The sequence below is a fragment of the Ruditapes philippinarum genome, unplaced genomic scaffold (assembly GCF_026571515.1).
Source record: "Ruditapes philippinarum isolate M1 unplaced genomic scaffold, ASM2657151v2 ctg5176_1_1_1_1, whole genome shotgun sequence".
Classification (NCBI taxonomy): Eukaryota; Metazoa; Mollusca; class Bivalvia; order Venerida; family Veneridae; genus Ruditapes; species Ruditapes philippinarum.
The window spans coordinates 175,854-203,375 of NW_026857771.1; the positions used below are offsets into that span (position 1 = coordinate 175,854).

The window sequence follows — 27,522 nt, forward strand, 5'->3', positions numbered from 1 at the left end:
GTGTCAAAGGCTTTCTGTAAGTCTAACAGAGCCATACCTACCACATTACCCTTATCAATTTCATGCCTAATGTAGTATGTGATGTAAATGAGACAAGTATCAGTGGAGAAACCATTTCTAAAACCAGATTGGAATTTATACAACAGCTTCTTTTCTTTAAAATATGTTTCAACTTGGTCATAAACTACCTTTTCAAGTATCTTGGAAACTACATTTAAGATTGAAACAGGCCTGTAGTTACCGACAGAAATTTAAAACGGGGGACAACTCTAGCAGTCATAAGATCATCAGGAACTACACCTTGGATAAGAGACAAGTTGACAATGTGGGTTATAGGACCTGCAATTATAGGTGACCCATCCCTGACAAACCGGGAAGGTATACCATCTAAGCCAGTGGCTTTGCTAGCACTTAGTGAATTTAAGTATTTAAAAACTTTGCTTTCACACAAAAGAGAGAAAGAAAAACTATTAGGATAAACACCTCTTTCCGGATAAAATGAGTTTACAAAAACCTGATGCAAAACAAGTGTTAAACAAGAAAAGCATTGATGCAAAGCATCAAAGGGCGTCCAAACAGCAGGTGCAGATGAACTAGTAGATATATGATGACAAGATATTCTTATAAACTTTTCAATGGTTCATTGGGTTTTACCAGAATTGTATATCACTTTTGAATGAACGGACGAAAGACATTGTTCATTATTTATAACTTTGATCGGCATGCTAGAAATAAGAATATTACTTGTTATTTCTTTATGATCGTGGTTATTAATAGCAACGGATATGCATGTATACAATCATTTATAATCCAAATGTGTAACGCATGATCAATACCATACTTGTGTAATTGTCCCTGATTATGTTATCGCTATTAGCGAGGACCCCCTCTTAAGGTATCTGTTCACACTAACGTCACTAAGTAACAATATGACACTTGTTATATTACCATGTTGATCATGTTGAGCATAATTGTTTATTATACAATAAATGTAATTTCTATTTTAATAAAAAAAATACAGATTTTATGAATATTGTTTTCTTTTCTTTTTGTTGTGTGTGTTTTATGCGCTATTTTAATACTGAGTTGTTACGTTAACTACTATTTTAAGAATTCAATTGTCATAATGATCGACGATTATAAGTCAAAACTTAACTGGAAAAAGTCAGTAAATCATGGTTAATCTTTCAATATATAATATTGTTTATTCTTAAACCATATACATGTACATTTGTATTTTTCTTTATCATTTTTTAAATTATCAATCAATTGAATAATTCATAAAATCTGATTTGTAACTTTGAATAATTCCTCGGAATCTTTACTAAACACGAATAACAAATTAAATAAAATGTTTTAAAGTTGATAGTGTCATATTAATGCCATAAAAATGTACATTTTTTCTCAGTTATTGTAAATATTTAATGTTTTTATCTCATATAGATAAAATATAACATGCGATTTGTGTTGTTGGTTTTTTTTCGAATTGTATGTTTATGTATAATAATAATCAATCAACTCGAGAGTTGATCTGTGTTTATTAATTATTGTAACCAAACTAAGTGACAAACATTCATTTTGAAAAAAAAGCTTATTTATCTGTAAAATATTTGTTCTGTTCTGTAACGATATCAAACATCTACTCCAAAATCGGGAGAGACCGGACAATAAACGTGGGGTATATTCGCCGGTCATTAGTAAATACCGGGAGAGACCGGGAATTACCGATAGGAGTACATCCCTCTATAAATAGATTTTCGGAATATTTAGGTCATCAACTCATCATTCTATTAACAGCTTTCGGAATAACATACCATAATAACCCACTGTGTACTACAAAATGATAAGCAAAAATACCCCGCAGAGCGCGATTTATCGACGGAAAAGGTTATTTCATTTGAAAATGTTTGCATTGCGAAATTCTCCAGTTCGCCATTCATTGTACATATCGCGACTAATTAATAATCAAGCACCCTCATACCGATCGGAATGATCGGCTTTTATTATTGGCGTCCGCGCCGAAGCGCGGCGCCTATTGGAATGAAATGAGATTTTGTGAAAGGGCGACAGCAACATCGGAATGATCGGCTTTTATTATTGGCAACTATAAAAGGCTCGAGAAGTTGCTGTCGCCCTTTCACAAAATCTCATTTCATTCCAATAGGCGCCGCGCTTCGGCGCGGACGCCAATGATATGACAGTAATGTATACATGTTGAGATGTTGAGGAAGCATCACATATGCACAAGGATAAGAACAGAAAAATGTAAGGAGGAAATAAATACTACAAAGTGCGAAATTAAATGTTTTTCTGGGGTTTTTTTTATTATTATTCAGATCAAGAATGTTTTGCTTCACAACAAACATTTTTGTATTCATACCACTATAGTAAGCAGTTCTCGCAATGTTCATAGGGCCCAACTTGAAGAGTAGCTTTAACCACATGAGAGGTATTGTCAAATTAATACAAACATGGAACAGAATACAATAATTGAGCCGCGTCATGACAAAACCAACATAATGGGTTTGCGACCAGCATGGATCTAGACCAGCCTGCACATCCGCGCAGTCTGATCAGGATCCATGCATATCGCTGTTAGTTTCTCTACTTGTTATATGGTTTGTAAGCGAACAGCATGGATCCTGATCTGACTGCGCGGATGCACAGGCTGGTCTGGATCTATGCTGGTCGCAAACACATGATGTTGGTTTTGTCATGGTGCGGCTCAATTATAATAATATCTTGTTGAATTTTAACTACAGATTCAACCATAATGTAATTGGTATAACGCCAGATTACACTTAAGTTTCATACAGATTTTTTTCTTGCGAGTAGTGTTTGTGCATGTGATACATGCATTAAAGGTAGGCAAATAATAATATTTGCTTATTTTGGCACATATTTGTGCTTTGGCTCACCTATTTTTATATTCCTAGGCTAGTGTGTTAGGATGTTGTACCCAAGTTACAGTTTCAAAGTCACGTTCAAGGTGATCTTCTGACACAATAAATGCATAAACGTATGTGAAACCGCTCCCATGATATTTTTTACAGTAATAAGTATTACTATTAGGACTTCAAAAGGCTTAGTATAGGAATAGCTTGATCTATTACTCATACATTTTACAAACAGCACTAAAATCAAAGCTACTGTGCCTCGTGAGGTCCTGTTTTATCCTAGTAAAATCCACTCGATACTCCCATAATAATTATATTATAATTACCTCCAAGATGTACGAATGTATTTATATGATGATACTGCTTAAAGCTTCCATATTTTCCCAATTGCTGTTGGAAGCTATTTTTGGCTTTAAGGATAGCATCAAATTGCCTACATTTAATTTTTTAAACAAAATATTATGTTCTCGGTAAACAATTTGTTATTTTGGTAAAAAAATGAAAATATAGCATTGAAAGTTTTACGAAATGTTTAAAAATAATTTGCTCATACTTCTCAACAGATATTGAGTACACCAATGACCTTAACCTTTAAGACTGTCCTTGACATTGACCTTCAGGAGTATATTTTGGTCATTATTTTTATGTCGATCTCTTTTCAAATGCCTAAAAATCTTTCATTTAAGACTGCGCCAAGATTTAATTTAGCAGAATGTTTTTTAATAATAATGTTTGAAAATTATGACTGAGATACATATAGATAACTTTTTTACTTCCGGTGTGCTTAGTGACCTTGAGACGCATATATAATATGGAAATGAAGATTCTGACTTTTTCTGAAGACATAAAGTGATCGAAACCTCCGATTATTTACAATTTACGACATCAATCAATTTACGTTTGATTTTATTTAGATTTTTGTCTAAACGTGACATTTAAAGAACGATTTTGAGAAATAAAACAATGGAAAGCTTTCTTTTCTTGTAAAAATACCCAGTATCCGCTTCTCCCCTACGTTCCCACGAAGACTGCAAACGGAATGATGACTAAGAGGAAAATTAGAATGTTGTGATGCTTTGTCCTGTTTGCCACTACGACATTGACCCTGGTGACTAATGATTTGACTCCAGTGACTGATGGGTGAAGATTTACACAAGATGCATTTTTCCCTGATGACCAAGTTATTGTTCACATTTGAAATAAAGGTTTTGTGAGAAAATAGGAAACATTGTATTTTAGCAGACTAGGTGAACCTTTGACATGGCAAAGTTTGACCTCAAGCAGTCACGAGTTGAGCAGTCTTGGTAATGTACTAACCATGTACCTAAACACAAACCATTGCCGTCTCGCCGTTTCTGACAAGAACAATGTTTAAAGTATTTCTTTAGAAGGCTATATATATGGAACTCTAAGATCTTAGTGTCAATTCTGGTTATAAGATTTCATAAAACTTTATAGAGGTTTGGTATTAATTAAATGCCACAATATAAATATCTTAGACCCTAGCCTTGTGGTTAAGCAGTATAAAGTTATTTTTAAAAAATGCACTAGTAAGAAGATATTCGACAGGATATTCATATGTTCGCTCCTAAATGATGACCAACATTATGGATGTCGCTAAATCACGCAAAATGCTATTATCAATTATTATTATTAGAGAAAGTTGTGTTTTATACATCGTTGATTGATATTGGCAATAAGCTTGTAGCTTAAAAAATAATGAAAAATAGCCAGCTGTTCACTCGCAATTTTACGGCAAATTGTGTTTGTTTACCAACAGAGGACAATAAAAAATATATTTTCTGAAATCCTACTCAATGCCCCCCCCCCCCACCACACACACTTCCCTCTCTGCACCAAAAATGAAATCCATTTAAGGAGTTTGTATATTTTTTCACGGAAGGAAAATATACATCACGTTCATTTTCGTTATGATGGGCTAAATGCATTACCCTGCATTAAGCTGATGTTGCTATATAAAAGATCAAATAAATTGAAAGTTCTTTTGTATTAAATTCGAAGAAATTCAGAAAGTTACTAATAAAATGGACGTTCAGACTTTATTTATAATGGCTTAAGATATCATCTCAGTACATCTGTCACATATAAGTTTATAATACATATATATAGAGAAAAATAATAAATTTGTGTTATATTTGCATGAAATATTATGTAATACATGTATATAGAGAAAAATAATAAATTTGTGTTATATTTGCATGAAATATTATGTACAAGAGTATAATACATGTATATATAGAACAATAATAAATATGTGCATAAAATATCATATACAACAGTTTGCAAGATATATTTCTGTTTTCTAAAGATGTGCCCATTTCTGTCTTATTAAGCTTAAAAAATCAGTTCATTTGTTGGTGTTTTATCTCGCCGATAGTCAGAAATATTCGATGCAATGACATTGACATTGAGTGATTCTTTCAAGTGACTGTTCTATTTTTAGAACAAGGAAGAATGAATAGCAACCGGCGATCTTTAATCTATATATGTTGTTCGGAAACACACACTTTTAAAAATGAAAACAACACGTGCATCTTTACACGGTTTTAAGATATAATCTAATAAAATATTTTCATAAAATATATCAAAGTAAAAATAATGTTTCCATAATCTTATTGTCTATTCTCAAAAGAGTTGTCACAAAGAATGTTTCTGTTATTTAACACACATATATTGTATACAGTCAGAATAAAATGTTCCGAAACAAAATGTCTACTATTTTGACAGGGCTTTTGACCGTTTAGCATCCATTTTTAACTTTTAAGGAAAAATACAAACATTTCCTGTTAAAACTGGTGTTTTTGGAATAATTCTTTTAACAATAGATAGTCTCTATTCCACTACAGGCAAAAAATACTTTAAAAGTACGTGACGGAATGAAATACTTCAAAATGTATGAAAAAGTATCGGTACGCCATTTTATTTTACACATGGCGTTTACACAAACTTTAAGCCTTCCTAATGTGTCGTAATCACGTAACAATTACTTTTTACGTTTGAGTAAGACCTTCTTATTTTAATTTTGAAAAAGAGATCGCCCCAAGATAACAAATTATGTCGCATGTGTATGTAAAAACTAACTAAACAATAAACTAACAAAACTACCCATGGTTTGTTATATTAATAATGTCCAACTTATAAGTCGATTAAATCGATTATATCAAACAAATATTACTTACTATTAAAATAAGTTCCAATCGGTTTCAAATGAGATATGGGAGTATACAGTCAGCTTGGTTGAAACAGAGACATAGATAACATTATCTATGTCTCTGGTTGAGAGACTTTTATTTTCTTTTTAGATCAAATTTCATCATCTAACCATTGTTACAAACTTAAATCTTCGTTAAAGGGAGACACAGGCAAACTTTTCATTTCTTAGTTTTTAATTTTTCATTCATTATTCTGTAAATGCCATCAAAATAAATATATTAGACAGTCAAAGGAACAAAACTTTTCTCCATATAAAGAATAAAATGGTGGTTTCCTAACTTGACCCGCGTGGGTCAGGTTAGAGGCCTAGCATTTCACAATAGTTGTCAAAGTGAACTCTGGAAACGTTAAAGAACATGTCAAATGAATGACTTAGGCTTGCTTCAATCATACAATATCCACAATATCTGTTATTGTAACTTCAAGGGTTTGTTCAAGTCACCTGACTTGTTTTAAAACTATTTGGTGATTCTATTGGCGTCATAATTTTGTTCAACATATATAGACATATTTACACTTCAAACCGAAAATATATAGAATTTAAACAGAAATTCGTGCTGAAACTTCAAGAAAAGCCTTTTTAGCTTGATTTGAGTACATTTTAATATTTGTGTCATTATTTTGCCTGAATATCTCTTTAATGCTGTACGTGTTAACCACAGTTGTCTCAGTAGTGTCGTACTGATCGAAATTCTTTTTTCTTTTAAATTTTATATCAGCTCAAAATAATTAAAAAAATGAATATATAAAACTTACAGTTTTAGTGCATAATTAAACATCCAATTCAAACTAAGTCAATATGTTACGCGTAGCTGAATACATATTTAACAGTGAAAAATTATACCGAGTTAAGATATCGGATGTTTATTTCTTCCGGGATCTTTATATAAAAGTGTGTAAGATATTTCGGTATCAAGAAATCTGTTTACAAATTTGTACAGTGTGATTTATTTGGTTATATTTCAGAACGATAAGATTATGGTAGCGGCTATATTATGTATAGTGCTTATCAATATTTACTTATAATGCAACTATTATACACATTTATTTTTTTGGTTTAGACCCCTTTTCTCAATTGACTCCAATTAGAATTGTTACACAACCCGGAACATTTCTCATTGAAACGTTTTAAAAAAGCTAAAAGCCAAACATTGCATTGTTATAAAAGACGAGACACGGCTGTTATAAATTACTCCCTTGGAAGTGCATTTACATTCTAAATGCCATGAAATAATGTTCAGTGTATTGTAGTATCAAAAAGTCTAGGCTCAAAAGTATAATGCAAAGTAGTGGTTTATCTACTTATCGAGACAGTATACAATTTATTACATTGTATATAAATCTATGGTAACAAAATCTTACATTTGTTCAAAGATTAGATAATAGGCCTGGAAGTCACACAAATTTAATCTCTCATGAATTTATTTATTTCCTCATTCGAACAAAACCGTTGATAATGATATCATAGTACCATATATTTATATTAATTATTATTATTATCATCATTATTATTATTATTATTATTATTATTATTATTATTATTATTATTATTATTAGGATGCATTATTGTACACTTACCGCTACAGAGACTGAACATAGTTTACGTACACCACGCATTAGGAAGTTCCCCTTTTCTCATATACTTTATGTATTTTAAAATTAACGGTTACATGAGTTATCAGTAGATTACAACACTTAATTATGGCTATATATGCAATATTTTACTATACCGAGATAAATATTACGAATTAAGTGTTTCATAATCTAACGATATTGGTGTGCTTGGCTGGGCTGGATCAATTGATGAATGATTTTTTTTTCATAATGTAATATCACTGCAAAAGTCACTTAAAGTCATGTGTCTAACGGCCAAAAGTACAAAGAAGGAATATCAAGGTGCGTACGTAAAGCTCGAAGATAATTCTGAAACAGCGGCCAGCCATGTTCACTGGATACTTTGGAACTTTATTTCGACGCAGGCACTACAAATGTTCAAGTACATACATGTGCTATAGGGATAGTAACTGTGTTAACATCTTGAGCTGTAAGGCTAAACTTTAATATAGATACAGAAGCCCGGAGAAGTGTGTGCTAAGGGGAGGAAGTCGAGCCACCTCATACAGCTTTATTTTTGCCATGAATGTATCTCAAGACAAAAACATTGCTTTTAGTAACATGTAGTTCAGTATTAATATGAATAAAGTGTGATCCAACGAAAGCATTAATCAGAACAAAATTACCTGAAAATGGCAGGTTCGGTTTGATTGAGTCTGATGTACATGAGGTATAACATCCCTCACGCCCCATAGCAGCACCTTGAGCGGTACTTAATTTTCAACCAATGTTTAATAAAGCCGTGACCATATCTGGCAGTGTTAAACTGGAACGAACATTGTTGACACAGAGCTCCTACATTGTTGACAACTTGGAAATAACAAAGAACAGGATCAGTATTTGGGACACATAGGCATATACCAAAGCATATAAATAGACAGTTTTTATATAATATCTTTCATAACACTCTGTCTTTAAATTATCATAAAGTATTGTAGAAAATGTACATTTTTTATGGATTCGATATAAAAAAAATATATGTATAATTGCATTTTTTTCAACTCTAAAGTGGTAATGATTTATATTTCTGTTCTCTCAAACAATTACACACATGTGTTGATTTCACTACATTTATGCAGGCATTTTCGCCAATCACCTGTCTGATAAGCCCAGTCCATTAGCTATATGAAGATCAATGGTATAACTACCCAATCACCAGTATCGTGTAACAGTGCAGTCTATCGGTCTTCCAATTTACAAAAATCTAAGACTCAATTAAATCATTATACTAAATATACTAGATTAGGATGGGTTATCATAGTAAACATTCATTCATGGTATTAAAAGGGCCATCCTAGGCATGTTATTTCCAACATTAAAATATTCCGAAGCCTTGAATACTTGTCGTTTACAACTTTTTTTTATAAGAAACATCTTGTAAAAATATTTAAATATTTGTAAAAATTACAATTAGTGTATGAGTATTAACTGTAACACATAAGGATTTTGTTGAATTCTATTATTAATTTTGCACTTTTGTAAAATGAGTGATGCATGCAAAAAAAATTGAAATGATAAAAAAAGTTCGCTGCGAGCAGGGTTCGAACCTGCGCGGGCAATGCCCATTGGATTTCAAGTCCAACGCCTTAACCACTCGGCCATCACAGCTAGATACATTTAAACATCACAATGTCTAATATATTGTTTGTAAGCAGTATGGAAGGTATGTGTTGGTCAGATTTAGAATAAAACGTATAATTTTGATTAACTTAAACAATACTGAGATGATTTGTCTATCACAATTTGTAAACCGTACAGAACTTAGGTCTTGTATTATGATCAATACACTTGAAATAATTCATACCGGAAGTTGCTTTTCATTTTACCTGTACGCATGCGCATTTAATGTTTTGAAAATATACAGGTGAAAATCGAAAATTTTACGTTTGGAAAGTAATATGTGACAATTTTGAGGAACTAAAGGCAAAGAAATTGTAACAGTGTATATGATTTACTGATTTCTTTCACAGGGAATATAAAATCTCTGTAGATTTTTCAGTATTTTATCTTAAACTTCACAGGTGAGTCACTATTTTGGCCAAATTATTATTTGTGATTAGCTTTAGTAAAACTAAAACTATTATTTGTTTGTCTTGTTTATTTCTTTACAGTGATACACTTGGCAAATGTATGTCATAATGATCATAAAATCATATATGTCAAGTAATTCTATTCAATATATTGTATAGAACTTTTCAGTCAACAAACTAATCTCGACTGTATATTTTAAGTTTTATTGATCAAATGATGATACTGATAAAAATGGCCAGGGGGAAATACCAGATACATAAGATGTTATCTACATCTCTGGTAATACCATTGTGTTATTGTGATGAGGTGTGAGAAAATTTGAAAGAATACATGTAATTTATAATCTAGTTTAGTATGTGTTGTTCACCCGTTTGTTTACATTTTTATTACAATGCATGCATGGTTTGATATGTATGGGTCTATTTATGGATAAATCACAGGGGTTACAAACCAGGAGTATCATAATATAAGATTCATTTCGTTTATTTTGGTTTAAAAGCTGTCAGTTTAGCTCAATAGGTAGAGCATTGGACTGTGAATCGGGCAACCCGGGTTCGATTCCCAGATTGCACAGGTCACTTTCATTGTGATTGATCATGATTGAAATCCTTTCTACGGTCATTTGCACTGTACCTCTGCTCTGATATGTACAGAAGTTTCAGTTCCTTGCGAAAGTGAAGGCAACTAGTACTGGTAAACTGCTTGACAGCTAGTCTGCCCAGGAATGATTTGGTGGTTGAACTGTGCTCTAGTGAATTCAACGTGGCTGATTGCCATGATCCGGAGTGAAAACACCACCACCATCTTTGGTTTAATTAGCCCGTCCTGTTTATTTATGGATATACATGCATACACGGGGGTTACAAACCAGAAATTTATATAAGGTTCATTCCCTTTTCTTTGGTTTAAAAGTCCTCCAGTTCGCTCAATTGGTAGAGCGTTGGACTGTGAATCAGCGACCTGTGTTTCGATAATGGGACAACGCAGGTAACTTTCATTGTGATTGATCATGAAATCTTTGCACTGTACCTCTGTTCTGGCATGTACAGAAATTTCATTTCTTTGCAAAATTAGAGGCAATTAGTACTGCCAGGTTAACTCAATAACTGCATGACAGTCTGCCCAGAAATGAAGAGGTGGCTGAACTGTGCTCTGGTAAATTCATTTTACTGCTGTGATCCAAAGTGAAGACTACCAACACTACCATTCTTTACTTTATTTGATATACAAGTTTTACTTCTGAAAAATACATAGGGAGATCCGGAAGAAGATTGCCGAATAGTCAGATGATGTACACATGCACAGTAATTTATTGAGAATAGCCTTTTTATCATCATCTAGCAAATTGTGAATTGAAAGGCAACTTTCAATACAGCTTTAACTACATTTGTATTACTTAGTTTTCTTTGCCACTTCAATATCATACAAAATTGTGATGTTTATTCTCTTTTGTAGGAATATTTACTTAAAGGTGGAACATGGCAGCTCACCCCCCGTCATTCACCCCAACAGTGTCTGATGTGTACACTCTTTCAACATCAAAACAAGTATTGGTTAGTAAAGACCCATTGTATGTACGCAAGGATGTAGTGAATGGTCACTATATTGGTCGGCAACCAGAAAACTACATGTTGATAGCCATATTGCTGTGTGTGTTAAATCCACTTTGTGGACCTATAGCTCTGATATTTGCAGGTAATTTACATATTAACTATCAATTTTTTATTAGATTTTCATCTAAATCATCAATTGTTCACTTATGTATCTGCCACATTATAAGAGGAATTATTTAGTAAAACATAACCAAAATTGATAATCTACAATTGCTTTTGAAGGTTGTGTCAGCCTATAATTAGGCTGCGTTTTTCTACATATATCACCATGCTGCAAATTTTCTCAAATTCTACTCACAAATACAAGACTTGAAGTTGACAAGTGGAATTTTCAATCCCTGAGTTTAGCTTAATTAGTACTTTTTGTATGAAATACAGTAAAAAGAAACAGTTTAATCGAAGTTGATCAATTTGATAATTTAATTATTTTGTATTCTCTTATGTTTCAGTCATGTCAGAAAGAGCATACAGACGGGCGGACATCAGATACGCACAAAAGTGGGCAAGCTATTCAATCACATCTTGTATGTGCATATTCATTTTTACAGTGATCCTATATATAGCAATTGGATTTGCCGTCAGTCCTATAGGAATAAATGGTGGACACAGTTTTGGCGCTAATTAAACATACCATTGTTGCACAGATTTTTATAAAACCATTGTATTGTTTACTTGTATAATTGTTGATCTGTACAACTTTGGCAGCGTATGCAAGCATTCCAAATATTTAGTTGTTTCAAGTGGCAATTAATCTATACACATAGAAATAAGATGTTCCATTCTAAAACTTTGTTGTTTAGTGAATTGTGTTTTTATCAATGATTTATCATTATTAATCAATAGTAATTATTATAAGCCACAAGCTCAAGTAACAAAATGTATAACAAGTCTAAAATGTTAAAAGAATTATACAGTACAAAGAAACTTCAAACATAAGTATAACTATGCATGTAGACAATTTCTATGTACATGAATTTTATGCGCATATTTGACCATTTTTTATCAGGGATTTTGAAAGTTGTTGATGCATAACTTGATACAGACTGTGTTCTTATTTTCTCTGTCATTGAAGTGCAGTGTTTGCATGTTTTATTTTTTATTAATCTTTGCAAAAGACCTGCTTGTGACAAGATGCTGAAAATTCAGATCTGATCAGAAATCATTGTATATTAAGGGACATACATGAAAACAAATTATATCAGTCATATTTTGTAATGCCTGCCCCTAAGGCCTACATAACACATTGTTAAATGAGTAATAACAGGAAATAGATATACTATATGCATGGCTACAGGCATGATATATTTTGCAAGAATGTTTCTGTTCAGTAAAAAAATGTGCTAACTTTAGAGATTTTGGTGGCTTTGAGGAAGTAAATTTTCCCATTTTCTCAAGTAAAATTTTTTCTAGCTTTGTACATTATGTAATAAAATGTTCTGTTCATTTATACTAGATTTTTAAGGTATTTATCTTATTAAGCAATTTCAGTGTCACAAGGACAACATGCATGTACATTTTAATGTACTTTTTCTTGAGATATAGCAACATGTTATTAAACTAATGTTTAATTACAAATCATTTTCTGTTTTCTGATTAAATAATCTGTTAGAATGCAAAGGAATTAAATTATGCATTTAGTAATAAGACTAAGTCGCTATTTTCTCATCATATGTGTAAATCTTAATTATTGTTTATAACATTGTACAATTGAATTACAATTCATAACTGAAATCCAAAATTTAGTTAAGATATTAATTAACTTTTAAAGTTGAAAAAAAAGACAGAAAATAGTCTGCATATTTTTCTAAGTTCTTCAGGGGGTTGTAAAATAATATATGTTATATACCGGTACTAGTGTTTTTAGTATATTTTTTAACTGAAAAATCATAATGTATTTGTAATATTGCTTGCCAATTATACATTGTAATTTCATTCTAATGAAAATTTTGTCATAGTCTGACACAGTTACGAAAGTATATACAAGAATCATCTTAATTAACTCCTTGAGTGATTAATGGAAGAACTTAAGTTTCTGTCCTGCATTTTCAATTAATTAACTTCCATATGCTTTATTTTCAAGTTTATATTGTATTAACTTTTCAAAGTGGATTGTTCAAGTAAGTTGACATATTTTCTGTTTCATTTGTATCAATTGAAATTTTTCTTTGAAAATACTAACACTTAAAGCTACTATATCCCACACATTGCTGTTTGGGCGTTTTTGTAATAAAATGTCATGACAAGATAAAATTTCACCACAGGCTTGTACATTTATATTTAACTAGATGATTTATACATGACTTGTCCAACAAAAAAATATAAGTAAAGTTTTTGCAATGTTTATCATGCTGTAATTTTAAACCATTGCAACATTTTATTTTGTAAATATTGATTTAAATTATAAACACACCTGTTAACTGGTTGCAAGAAGATCCGTTGGTTGGTTGCGGGTAGAACACTTTTGGTTGATATCTTGATAATCCGATTTAAAACTGACATTTGATACATGTTAATGTGTGTAATAACAGGGGTGTTTTCTATCTCATGAAAACTGCAAATTTTACCTTGATGTCTATTTAATAACTGTAAACAAATATGATGATGTTTTTAGACCAATTTTATGTGGGAGAGTATAGCTTTAACCAGTGCTGGAACTGAAAGTGATAAGTCTTTACCACTAGTATAGAGCTAGGACTCAGCCAACACACCTGTGAAGACTCTAACCAGGATCTATTGAGTAGGCAGCATGATTTTCATATTTTGTTTATAAAATCCCTAAACATTAAAATGTACAGTTCCAAATTAGTAGCCGGGCAATTCCAGTACACAAATTCGGCAAATTTTGTGTTAACTTTTAATGCTTAGAATAAAGGCTGTTAATTTTATGCTAGTCTAGAATCTGCCTCAATGTTCTTTGATATGAAGAATGGGGTTTTCTTCTTTATGTTTTTATAATTAAGACATAAAACATTATGTATCATGCATGCATTCTGTTTTCTTTGTTTTTTCTTTTGTTTTTTTTACATCATGTGACTTAATTGATATTTCTATTACATGATTCAGCCTGGCAGGATATTAAAGTGGGAAATTTAAGATGCATTAAACAATATTAGAGTTTAATAAAGGAAGTATTTTATAACCACTTTACTAAATACTGATTGAAGATTGTAGAATATTACTCATTGGTGTATTCAAGATGTAGTGTTGATATCCATTATCTAAATCTAATAAGGCCATAAAATATTTTCATGATTTATTACTCTTTGGGATGAAAAATGTCTAAATCAGGGGAAACTAAATTTTATTACCCTTATAGTAGTAACATGAGGATGGAAATTTAATGTAGTGTTTTAATGTCGGAAAAAATATTGCGCATACATGTACAAATGTATATATATCATATATCCCATTTCTGGTGTTTTACACAAATATATATTCATGTAGTCAATTTTACTCTACTTATTTCCCTTTTTTTGTAGATTTTTAAGATAATTTTTTTTATATTCAATTCATCTATCGCAATTGTATATAGATGTAAATAGCTCTGTTAAGAATTCCTATATATCACTGTATAAACAAAGTATATATTTTTATATGTTACGTCAAATACTGTTTTATTTGTAGTTAAGATACACCCAGTCTGAATTGTCATTTAAAGAAAAACAAAAAAGTCGTAAAACAAGATATTTTCAAAATTTAGAGGGGTTTATCACAAGTGGGGAGAAATATGGTCTGAGGTTTGTGGTCTTGAAAACTTCAAGGTTTTAAATTTTATGAGCTTGATAATAAAATCAGACAACCTCAACATTTGAACACCAGGTTAACCCCCACCCCAACCCCATGTGTGGAAACACTTTGTTTTTTGCTGTTACATATCAACGCCTGGAATGTATTAAAAACAACAAGCAACAACGTTTAAGGATAACATAATGTTGTTTCTTCTACAAGGAAGTTTTTGATATCTTTTATTGTGCTGCTTTATGACATGTAGACACTTGTATCATGTCAAAAAGCTAGGTCATGTGTTATTATATATAAATGATTACTTTCATACACAATCAGTGGTTTTATTTTTACTTAAAAGTTTCTCCAGTTACTACGTTTTGAAATCTTAAGATATTTATTGCCACTATTTGATTGTGAGCATGCCTTCTTTAAAGATTCCACATTAATACAGAATAATGTTAAGGCAAAAAAAATAAGTACATTAGATAACCCTTACCCTTATGGAAAAAAGGTTATTAGCCTTCAGCCAGACACACTTGTAATTATGTTTTTAACTTGTTATCTTGATATACCCAAAATTGATAATGGACAGTCCCAAAAAGACCATTAAAAAGTCGGCATGTTATAGGTATTTGAAATGACAATGACTATTGTTAGATTGTAAATTTGTCATAAGTACAGTTTCAGTTTTAAAATCTTCAATCAGATTAACAGGAATAATATATTCACGGTCTGTGTTACAATCTAAATTAACTTAAGTGGATTTTCTAAGAAATTAAAGCTTCACATTTCAAGTCGCAATTATCTCATGTCTACACATTATCTACATGTTTACATATCAAGTAAGTTGATCTTGTCATTTCCTGTCAATTAATGGCTCTTATCTTTTTATCCTTGTTTTACTTTTAATTCTGTATAGTCAAGATGATTTGAGATATTTTATAGTGTTTATACATATATATGTACATTCCATTCATTACATAACTGGTTGTAATTAAACATATCAGAAAGACAATGTTGCTGTTGTAGTTTTTAGTTGAATTCATGGTCAGCCGGTTCACAAATGTTGGGTGCGTTTTAATTCTGGAGTGAATTGAAACCCTACTCCACCCGTTCATACCATGCAGAGTGAAAAGCTGGGACTTTGACCTTGTTATTTTCAAACCCTTGGTAAAGGCCCCGCACTGCAGAGTGACCCTATGGTAAAGTCCCTTATAAATGTCCCTCGCGTTACAAGTTGGACATTCCCGCCACTGTTTTAGCGCCATAAGGAAAATCAGCCACCTTGATCGAGCAGTGCCGGTTGTGATGCACGGTAATTACTTCGCACGTCATCTCCACTGCGATGCGGGATGGGGGCACTTGTCTGGCAAATGATGAAATAATAGCATAGCATTGACTTATTAGAAAATAAAACAATGCTATGCTATAAACTTAATATCACCTTAATTTAAAGAATATATGTGAAGTTAATGGCCTCTAATCATGGCAACAAAATGTTCGATGCGTATAACAAGGGAGACAACAGCTACAGTTAAAGTTGAAATTAAACATACTTAAATATATTTCATTTTTGGTTTTGGTTGCACTACATTTGTGGTTATGGTAGCACTATTTCATGCCTATACATGAGGAAGTTCTCAGTCATTTAAAATGAGTGATGGATAAATCCCTGTCTACCAATTGCCTTGGTCCACCGACTATTAATGTAGATTATATGCGACTTTCCAGTTTTTCTGGTACAGGACGACCTTAAGAACCCCAACGTCCATTATTTCAGGCAACAGCAGCTGGTATCTGATTAAAATCACCGACCTTCCGTTGTTCATTTATAGGAACATAACAGGGATTATTGAAATCCATCTAAAGTGACGGTAGGAACATAAACAAGCATGTTTCCGGTAAAAGACGATGCACCTTGTTGACAGCCCAGATCACAATAAACAACCTGGGACAGAAGAAAGTTATCTTCTGTCCCATGAACAACATAAAACAACAAAAAGAAGAAAATGCAACACACGACAACACAAGTGTTCTTGTAGTTACGGATATTTCTTTTCAATCAATTGTATGTCTTTGCCGCAAATTTTAAGCTTTTTATTTATGCAGAAGGTTGAATTTGCAGACGACAATTCTACGTAGATATGATCTAGCAGCAAATCTGCTTCTGAATCTTCTCGGACTTTTGTATGTTTGAATCATTCAAGAGATCAACTGGCACAAATTTAATAAATGCAAGAAGATTTTTATTTAAACAAAGACATTGTTTGTGTTGCCTTATGATAATTCACTTTAAAGTTTCACTTTTAGGCTGTTTTGCGGGAACTCCGGACCGGGACTGCATATTATGGGGCATTATTCTATTTTTTACTGTCTATGATTGCTTTATGACTTGACTTTCGACCAAATCTTAAGGTACATGACAGTATAATTACAGTGTAAATGACCATGCAATTAATGTAAAACATTTATGTTTTGAATATAGATAGCAATTTCTGGTCCTCGGTCCAATGGCCTTGCTCAGTTGCTATCCAATAATAGATTCGCTTATTATATAGTTTAGTGCATGTATAGTTTAATATTTCATATCACTACGATAGTATATATTAAACAAAACAAAACGATGATGAAAAATTCATAATGATTTATTGCACAATTACAAATGAGAAATTAGTGAAAAATAAATATCACAATACAAATAATATATAGCACATTGAATCATCTTGTAAATTAAGTAAGAATTAACTTTTTATGATAAAGATCTATACATTCATGTAATTTAAAGTTTAAAGAAATAGAATAGCAGAAGATCCATTCAAAGTGCCTTGTAGTAGTAATAGGGTATTGATACATTCGTTTCCCAAATCAAATTTTTATACATAAGATTTTTTTTTTATTTTTATGTAATGTGTTTATTATAATAAGCAATCCGAAATGTTATCGTGAAGACGTTATCGTGTTGACAATTATTAACAAAGCATTGCTGCAAAACAAAATTACTAAGTTTGAAATTGATAAAGATACTTTTGATAAGGAGCATGTTAAACATGTATATAAGCATCTCTTTCTAGCATTTCTAGCATTAATAACAACTTTCCACAGATAAATACAAATTTTGGCACACATTTCTCACAACTGAATGGCTGAAATGTTTGATATTCAAATAAAAGGCATATATAGAAACTACTGAGTAACTTCACATGTTCGCCTACACATGAAAAGAGTTAAGAAATTATTTTCATTTCCGCCGCATCCTGAATATGTAAATGGTACACATCTGCCTAGCCTATTGTCAAAATAATACCGTGTACGGACTTGGTCACAATCCCCGTAAACGCTCTGAAAGAAACATAATGCCGGCTTTGGGGGTCGTGTTGGCGGGACTGGAGTTGACTGCTCTTTGACAATACATTGTTTCCTGCACTTCTGTCGTGTTGGGAATCGATTTTTGTTTCCGTCACATCCGAGGTATGTAAATCTACGACAACAGTCGCAATGTTTGTCGTAGTAAAACTGAACTGTAGAATTATTGTTGCAGTTGCTTCCGGGATCTGGACGATTGTTACATTTCCGCCTCAGTGTCGTACGGACGCATGTGTTTTGACACTGCGTCAAAGATACAAATTTATTCGAGTTTCCACCTGCACCTCTGTATTTGAATTCTTCACAGGTTCCAGTGTCGGCGTTATAGAAATAACGAGTGATCCTGTTTGACCCTACACCTTTATCTTTTGGGTTCTGGCATACACATCTGCTATAACATTTGTCAATTGTTTGAAAGTTGTTGAGATTTCCCCCGCAACCGGTATAGTTAAATTCCCGACAAAATCCAGTTGCTTCATCGTAATAAAATTTCTTAATGCTTTCGTTACAATCGCCTTTATTCTTGCGTAATGTGCATTCTGGAAAAAAATCATACAAAAATAATAAGATATATTAATGATGATGAACAGACCAAATCACCTGCGCATTTTGAGTAAAAAGTGGCACATACGCAGATAAATTGTATCGCTTCGTTCTTCCCGATGAACGGGTTGAAACAGTGAAAATAAACGACGGACCTAACGAAACACCATAGGTAAGCAATACTTCTTAGGGTTTGATATCATGGATATGGCACAAATGAGAGCTTGCGAAACCCTATACATTGCAGACTGCTCACAGTGATAATCTGCCAAAGAAAAGGCATTCTGCTAACAATTGAACACGTTTTCTGTGGAGCAAACCAACGAATATGACATAACAATCCCTTGTTAATGAATCTTATATATATATATACATGTATATTGCAATTAACTATATGACCTGTATACATGTACATATACACGGATGTAAATCAAAATAATATAGAGGATATTCAAGTTTTTTCTATAAATACAGGATCTATTTTTATGAAGTGTTTGAAATATGATAATTTTTATACCACAAGATGAATATTAATCCTGTATTTATAGAAAAACTTAAATTTTTTGTTCATTATATACATTTTTTCTCTCTTTTTTATTTTGGCCTTACAATTTGAAAGACTTTCACTATTATTTTGTGTATTGGCTGAATTAAGAAGAAAGTATTCTGGCAAAACACCATTGAAAATACGGAAAATATGTTTCACTGCAGTGAAAAATATTTTTTAATAATAAAGATAAGGAAAATGAAAATAAGCATTTTATTTCAACAAATTTTCAATATTTCATTAATAAGTATATAATAAAACATTATCACGTTGATAGTGCAAACAGACTTACCGGGACCGGGTCTTTGAGTTTTGCCACTTGCTCCGCCCACATTTTTATCGTTCACAGCGTTGCTTGAACATAGTATGATTTGTATACAAAGTATAATGGTCACCGTGTAGAAAGAAGAAACCATCTTCATGTGCTGAAATAGTTAAAATATGTTGTGATTAAATGCAATATCATTTCAGATAAATTCATCGTACATTGACCAAAACATGAGAGGGCACTGGTATGATTTTAAGAAGTAAATGCCCGAGATAGTTGGGTTTGTGTTACAAGATATTTCTTATTTTTCAAGCATGAAGACAATAAATAATGATTAAATATGTATTTGTTCCAAAAACTCATTAACGGACAAGATAAGTTTGTAGTGTGCTACGAATAGAGGACAATGCAAGCACTCGGTATTGCTTAACAATAGTATGCCCTTAATGTGAAATTCTTTCAATAATTTCGAACTAGTGCAGAAAATTTTTTCTTCATCTTTGCATGATTAAAGAGAATTAAAACAAATTGATGAATAAAAAATTCGGGGTCACCCTCCTACTTTTTGAGTTATCTGCCCCTGAAAGTGAGTTATTTGCTCTTAAGGGTCATTTTTAAGGGTCGATACCTGAGATAAGTAAAAAAACTCATTTTATTTTAAATTTCTGTTTGTCAGTTTATTGCAGTCAGAAACATGCTGAACCTTTGCAACAGATCTTGTTTACTTGTAAATTGGCGAAATAATAGCAATTTTCTTAGAGTCAAGCCAAATTAAAAAAAAATTATATTCACCTATTTCAATGGAAAATCATATGGAAAGAAAATATAACTAATTACCTTTCAGTTGCTGCAACTTTTTTTTGTTGATCACTTGCTGTAACTGCCTGTAGTTTGGTGTCTGTAAACTTCTTACATTGTCTTATATAGGAGATCTTCGCTTATTACTTCCTTTAAGCATTAACGCATTTCTTTACGTGTGACGTTAACGTCATATTTACTGACCGATACTTAGACTGACCAATAACGAGGGACAAAAGTAGATATATTCATTCTGAATGGTCAGCTATCTATAGCATGGTCACTCGTCCATAAAATGTTCATGATCTTGATGAATTTTCTATTGTTTGAGGTTAACTTAAGGTAACGTAAATCAACGTCAGATATGATCGTATATGTCGTTAAAACGTTGTTTCATTTGTTTTCAACGTTTGTGTTAAATCAGCATTCGGTTTTATATTTTTATTCCGTGATAAAACTTTGGAGACTTTGGTCATGTCTTTTTATAACAACCAATTTTTGTTTGACAATTTTATGATTCAAATGTATTTGAAGAAAGACTGTGTTTTTATATTTTGTATTTTGTTTTGTTGGTTTTTCCTCTTCTAATTGTGCTACGCTTCAGTCCGAAGTGTAGTTTTAATTGGAATGCATTTTAAATTTCCCGCAAGCGGCAAAAGCATTTTACATAATAATGATACGAATATGGAATTTAACTTTTTATAATGTCTCCACCGCATGAAACATTATTTAAAGAAAATTAAGCTTGAAAACGTTGCCTTCTTGTTGTCATATTATAGTCTTATCAAATCATAATTATTAAACTCTTATTCATTTACAATAGGGAATAATTACGAAACACTAGCACTTAATTTAATTAGGGTATTTCAAATAGAAATTTGAAAGACCCTGATTAAATATAACAGTTAACATGTATTTAATACCTCTTCATCTGTTAGCCCATATACAAATATTCATTAATTTATTTTTTTTATTCATTCATTCATCATGTATTCATTCATTCATTCCTTAAAGGGAGATACAGGCAAAATTGTTATTTCTAAGTTTTGAATTTTTCGTTCATTTTTCTGTATAATATATGCCCTCAAAATGAATACTTTAGACAGTCAAAGGAACAAAACTTTTCTCCATATAAAGAATAAAATGGTGGTTTCCTAACTTGACCCGCGTGGGTCAGGTTAGAGCGCTAGCATTTCACAATAGTTGTCAATGTGAACTCTGGAAACGTTAAAGAACATGTCAAATGAATGACTTAGGTTTGTTTCAATCATACAATATCCACAATATCTGTTGTTGTAACTTCAAGGGTTTGTTTAAGTCACCTGACTTGTTTAAAAACTAGTTGGTGATTCTGTTTGCGTCCTAATTTTGTTCAACAAATATAGATATATTTACGTTTCAAACCTAAAATATATAGAATTTAAACAGAAATTCATACTGAGACTTCAAGAAAAGTCATTTTAGCGTGATTTGAGTACATAAGATCATTTTAATATTTTTGTTATTATTTTGCCTGAATATCCCTTTAACGATAAAATGATAAAGAAGTACTAACTTTTGTTGGTTTTTTTTCATTCTTATCATTTATAATTAAAGGCATGTTATGCCTCAGAAATCCATATTTATTAAAGTATGTAGAAATGTCAAGCGTGTGTTTAATTATGTTTTACGAATGGATTTAGAGCATGTTAGATGTTTAACAGCTGAAGAAAGTAGCGCTGAATGTGCAGTTATTATATACGTGTCAAATGTGAACAAAGTAGTATTTTGACTTCCAAAGTACAAAATACTGACTCACTATCATTATACCGATTGCCAACGAAGTAAAATAGCAGACAGTTCATCTATATGGTCAATGAGTATTTATTTTTTAGAAACTGTGACAAGATACCAAAAATATAGTTTTGTAAAATAAAAATTAGCATTTCTGAGGCATAATGGGTCTTTAAGTAAATAACAATTTATACTCTATTTTGCTAGTACGAGTTATTACTTTACTGAAGATACGAGGGACATACTTTAATTAGTGGCAAAGGCATCGCGTTTTTGGTAGTAGCAAAATTAAAGAAGCAACATGAAAGTAAAGTAGATAGATTCTTTTATTCCTCCAAATTTGAAGAGTACAAGAGTAATTTACTATTACTGTACTTATTGCCAAAAAAGCAACACACAAAAGAGATAGTTTAGGAAATTGGCCTATGAGAAACTTTTTGAATACAAATGTACTTATAAAGTACATAAAATTAAAAAGCTTCCGAGAAATAAAATTAAAAGCATTACTGAGGCATAATGGGGCTTTAACTAACTTAATTTGCCCTTTCTATCAAAGGAAACTTTAATATCAACGTTGGGTGGGAATGAATACAGGACTTTTGCACACTGAAAACGGTATTTTTTTCATTTTATGTCGCGCAGCCAAAAAAAGAGAAAAAAAAGAAAAAAGAAATCACGCGAGACTGAGAAGACGCCCCTGACGTCGTTACCATGACGTTACATCGAGATAACGTCAAAACGTTAAGAATCTTTCATTGCATATTGTCGCATTTCTACATCGTCTGCATATTATTGTAAAAACAACATGGAAGTTGAAATTGATACTACTACCAGAAATAGTATTTGGAAGCGCTTATCGAGAAATATCAGTCAAAGCAAACTCGGTGAGTTTGCAAGAGCTGTTAATAGAGTATTTTCGAGCATCAAGATGTGCAGGAAAAGTAACAAAGTCCAAGTTCCAAATCCCGTGTCGTCTGCTTTTGTTTATCCAGATGACAGATACCTCTGTAATGACGAAATTCTGCGTCAGCTTGAACTCCTTGAAAGACGATTCAATCAACAGACAGATATTCTAGCCAGAGCTCAAGGTAAAATATGTAGCTTTTAGTTGTAAAAATATGTTGCCTTTTATATTCAAACCTAATAAAGATAACAATTACAATAACAATAACAATTACAATAACAATTACAATTACAATTACAATTACAATTACAATAACAATAATAATAATAATAAATTTTAATTTCATTGTATTATGCTTTATTTTATTCAGGCAAAGAAGAACATTTCAAGAAGGCCAAACCATATCACGGTGATATTTCACCAGACATCAAACCTGACCCTCTACCATTTCTCATGGCGACTTTACGACCTGCCCGTTATACCGAGGAAAAGTTTACTGAGCTAGAGAAGTTGGTGCAGCAAGTGAAGGAGAGGAGACAAAGATTAGATACGTTAACTTCAAGGCAGCAAACAACAGGTAACTATTGTGTTCTTTAAATTTATTGATTTACCAAATGATTCATGAATTACTGCCTAACTTTTCATTTATCCTATTTATAAACAGATTTATTTTATGTATCTGTATCCAATATTAATGGACCTAATGGACCTTTTTATTTATTAGAATTTTTTTACCTAGTAATGGTTGATAAAAAAAAGAATAGAAGTTCGACAACTCTTACTTCCCCATAGCAAGTGATTTTTGCCCTAGTTATTTACCATGATATGTTATTTTCTTATGTTATTTTCTTATAATATTATGTGTATTTCTATTATCTTTCAGATACCCTATTCTGAAGTGCTGAATCGAGCTGGCAGTTTTTTTTTTTTATTTTTTTTACTAGTTTAACCATAATATTTTTTTCTGCCAAATACACTATTTAGTATTTTGCTCGATTTCTGTCTTGTGTTATATTATTATTCCCAGTTTTGTACTAGATAAATGCATCTAATACTCGCTCAATTTGAGAGATTTCTACTCGCTGTTTCCCTTTCTTGTATGGATTTCTAACCCAACAATTCCCACGACATCTTACGCTCATGTACAAAATATACCATATCCATTTACTTTAATTTATGAAATCTGAAAAATGTTGTCATGTACATATACCTATGTTCGGGATAACATGCACTCACTTCAAAAAGCTGACCAACACGAAAATAATAACATCAAAATTAAAACATTCATACAGAATCTTGTGTCAACAAAGACTTCTCAAACTATACGGGTCTTATAAAGTTACACACATTGATACAAGTATAAGTAATATGATCAGTTCAATAAAAAAACAAACGCTTTTCTCAGCTTTTCGACATTTTGTCTTCTTCAGAAAAAAAGGCATTTTGTTTACATATTGATGTAACAAAATACACATGCAGATGAGCGCAGTGACCCCATTTCATGCTAAATGTTTTCATTTCGCATGTAACATCAGATGCACACAAATTCTGTTTTACAGTACAGAAAAAGCAACTGTTTGTTAGGTAGCGTTTTGTATGTATAACATCTTAATATGATCCCCTGGCATCAGAGAGAGTAATAATCATTGCAGACAGTGTCCCTAGGTTGTTACCACAATAATGCAGTAAATTACAATAGAACTGTCTAATGTCAGATGAAGAATCTTATCGGCTTACTGACCGGTCGACAGACCGTCTATGGCTTTAAACAAGAGAGTCATGATGACCCGCGGTCGCTCACCTGAGTTAAATTTCTAGAAAAATCACAATTCCAATTTTTATTTTTTAATGGCCCTGGATCGCTCACCTGACACAACCGTATCCCAGCAATGACTTAGACAAGCATCATGGCCAAGTTTGATGACAACTGAGTCAAACATGTGACCTCTAGTGTGTTAAAAAGTTTTTTCTATTTGGGCAATGTGACCTAATTTTTGACCGAACAAGACCCATATTCAAACTAGACCTAGAAATCATAAAAACAACCTTCCTGACCAATTTCCAGGTAATTTGGGTCAAAACTGCAGCCACTAGAGTGTTAAAAAGTTTTTTCTATTTTTAGCTCCTGTGACCTAGTTTTTGACTGGAAATGACCAATGTTCGCACTTGACCCAGAAATCATCAAAACAACCTTACTGACAAATTTCCAGAATATTTGGTTCAAAACTGCAGCCACTAGAGTGTTACAAGCTTTTTCTATTTTTAGCTCCTGTGGCCTAGTTTTTGACCGGAGATGACCCATCTTCAAACTTGACCTAGAAATCATCAAAACAACCTTTCTGACAAATTTCAAGAATATTTGAATCAAAACTGCAGCCACTAGAGTGTAAACAAGCTTTTTCTATTTTTAGCTCCTGTGACCTAGTTTTTAACCGGAGATGACCCATCTTCGAACTTGACCTTGAAATCATTAAAACAACCTTCCTGACAAATTTCCAGACTATTTGAAACAAAACTGCAGCCACTAGAGCGTTAACAAGCTTTTTCTATTTTTAGCTCCTGTGACCTAGTTTTTGACCGGAAAACAACCTTCCTGACAAATTTCCAGAATATTTGGATGAAAACTGCAGCCCCTAGAGTGTTAACAAGCTTTTTCTTTTTTTAGCTCCTGTGACCTAGTTTTTGACCGGACATGACCCATCTTCAAACTTGACTTAGATATCATCAAAACAACCTTCTTGACAAATTTCCAGAATATATAGAGGAAACTGCAGCCACTAGAGTGTTAACAAGCTTTTTCTATTTCTAGCTCCTGTGACCTAGTTTTTGACCTGACATGACCAATCTTCAAACTTGACCTAGAAATCATCAAAACAACCTTCCTGACAAATTTCCAGAATATTTGGATGAAAACTGCAGCCACTAGAGTGTTGACAAGCTTTTTCTATTTTAAGCTCCTTTGACCTAGTTTTTGACCGGAGATGACCCATCTCCGAACTTGACCTAGAAATCATCAAAACAACCTTCCTGACAAATTTCCAGACTATTTGAATCAAAACTTAGCCACTAGAGTGTTAACAAGCTTTTTCTATTTTTAGCTCCTGTGACCTAGTTTTTGACCGGACATGACCCATCTTCAAACTTGACTTAGATATCATCAAATTAACCTTCCTGACAAATTTCCAGAATATTTGGTTCAAAACTGCAGCCTCTAGAGTGTTAACAAGCTTTTTCTATTTTTAGCTCCTGTGACCTAGTTTTTGACCGGAATGACCCATCTTCGAACTTGACCTAGAAATCATCAAAACAACCTTTCTGAGAAATTTTCAGAATATTTGGATGAAAACTGCAGCCACTAGAGTGTTAACAAGCTTTTTCTATTTTTAGCTCCTGTGATCTAGTTTTTGACCCGAGATAATCAATCTTCGAACTCGATCTGTATTTCATTAAGACAAACATTCTGAAAAAGTTTGATGATGATCCAATCAAAACCGTGACTGCTAGACTGTTAACAACCCAATTGTTGACGACGCACGACGACGGACGCCGGACATAGCCCCATCACTATACCTCACCTTGACCACTTCATGGTCAGGTGAGTTAAAAAAACAAAAGAATTTCATTAATTTGACCTTGACAGTCAAGGTGCATTAAAGGCCAATGTCACATGTAAATTATTCAATATGTTTGTTAAGTGGCAAGTCTTGTTTTGTTCAAGTTAAAATCAAGTCCATACATAAATAACAAAATTATGACAATTTAACCAAAATCAAATAATTTGACTTTGAAGGTCACTGTCATTTAAAGGCCAAGGTAAGTTCAACCTTTAGACGGTATTGTCCAAAAGGTTGTTTGTCAAAGTATGAAGATAATCGTTCATTAATTACCAAGTTACAGACAAATTAAGTAAATATCTGTGAAAATTCAATAATCTAATCTCCAAGGTCAAGGTCATCAATGAGCCAAAGTCAAATTGGGTCTTTACATAAGAAATGTTCTCTAATAATATTAAATCAATCATGTCTGTATGGTTATCTTTAAGGTTTTTCCTAAAAGATTTTTATGTTCAAGTTTGAAGATAATCCATTCAAAAATAACAAAGTTATAGCCACTTATAGAAAATCAAAGCACAGAAGGCGCTGAATTTGTTTGGGTCTCAGAATGTCAGAAAGGTGAAGGTTGTGAGATTATAAACCAATTTGTTTTTGTAA

General features: G+C 32.3%; 4 protein-coding genes and 1 non-coding gene across 7 annotated transcripts in view; 2 read left to right on the top strand and 3 right to left on the bottom strand.

The window, feature by feature from the left end:
* LOC132750968 (multiple epidermal growth factor-like domains protein 11) overlaps window positions 1–7,022 on the bottom strand; it is a 75,972-nt gene extending 68,950 nt beyond the window's left edge. For 2 of the 3 annotated variants that reach the window (XM_060741061.1, XM_060741059.1), the window contains exon 1: window positions 6,888–7,014. The gene's annotated coding sequence lies outside the window, so the exon portion shown is untranslated. Of the gene's footprint in view, window positions 1–6,887 lie in introns of all 3 variants that reach the window. The other variant, XM_060741060.1, reaches the window with a different exon arrangement.
* Window positions 7,023–9,271: 2,249 nt separating this feature from the next.
* Window positions 9,272–9,353, bottom strand: Trnas-uga (transfer RNA serine (anticodon UGA)). The gene has a single exon. It is a non-coding gene; the product is annotated as a tRNA-Ser (tRNA).
* A 227-nt stretch (window positions 9,354–9,580) lies between these two features.
* LOC132750969 (uncharacterized) lies at window positions 9,581–16,130 on the top strand. Its single transcript, XM_060741062.1, has 3 exons — window positions 9,581–9,766; window positions 11,232–11,471; window positions 11,839–16,130. The coding sequence occupies exons 2-3, from the start codon at window positions 11,255–11,257 to the stop codon at window positions 12,012–12,014; spliced, it is 393 nt and encodes a 130-aa protein (XP_060597045.1). The 5' UTR covers window positions 9,581–9,766; window positions 11,232–11,254; the 3' UTR covers window positions 12,015–16,130.
* Window positions 16,131–18,294: 2,164 nt separating this feature from the next.
* On the bottom strand, window positions 18,295–20,828 carry LOC132750962 (carboxypeptidase inhibitor SmCI-like). Its single transcript, XM_060741054.1, has 3 exons — window positions 20,811–20,828; window positions 19,861–19,993; window positions 18,295–19,017 (listed from the first exon to the last, which is right to left on the bottom strand). Exons 1-3 carry the CDS (start codon window positions 20,826–20,828, stop codon window positions 18,299–18,301), a joined length of 870 nt encoding a protein of 289 aa, XP_060597037.1. The 3' UTR covers window positions 18,295–18,298.
* Window positions 20,829–23,144: 2,316 nt separating this feature from the next.
* LOC132750973 (uncharacterized) lies at window positions 23,145–24,250 on the top strand. Its single transcript, XM_060741065.1, has 3 exons — window positions 23,145–23,495; window positions 23,682–23,888; window positions 24,195–24,250. Exons 1-3 carry the CDS (start codon window positions 23,213–23,215, stop codon window positions 24,206–24,208), a joined length of 504 nt encoding a protein of 167 aa, XP_060597048.1. The 5' UTR covers window positions 23,145–23,212; the 3' UTR covers window positions 24,209–24,250.
* The last annotated feature ends 3,272 nt before the right edge of the window (window positions 24,251–27,522 follow it).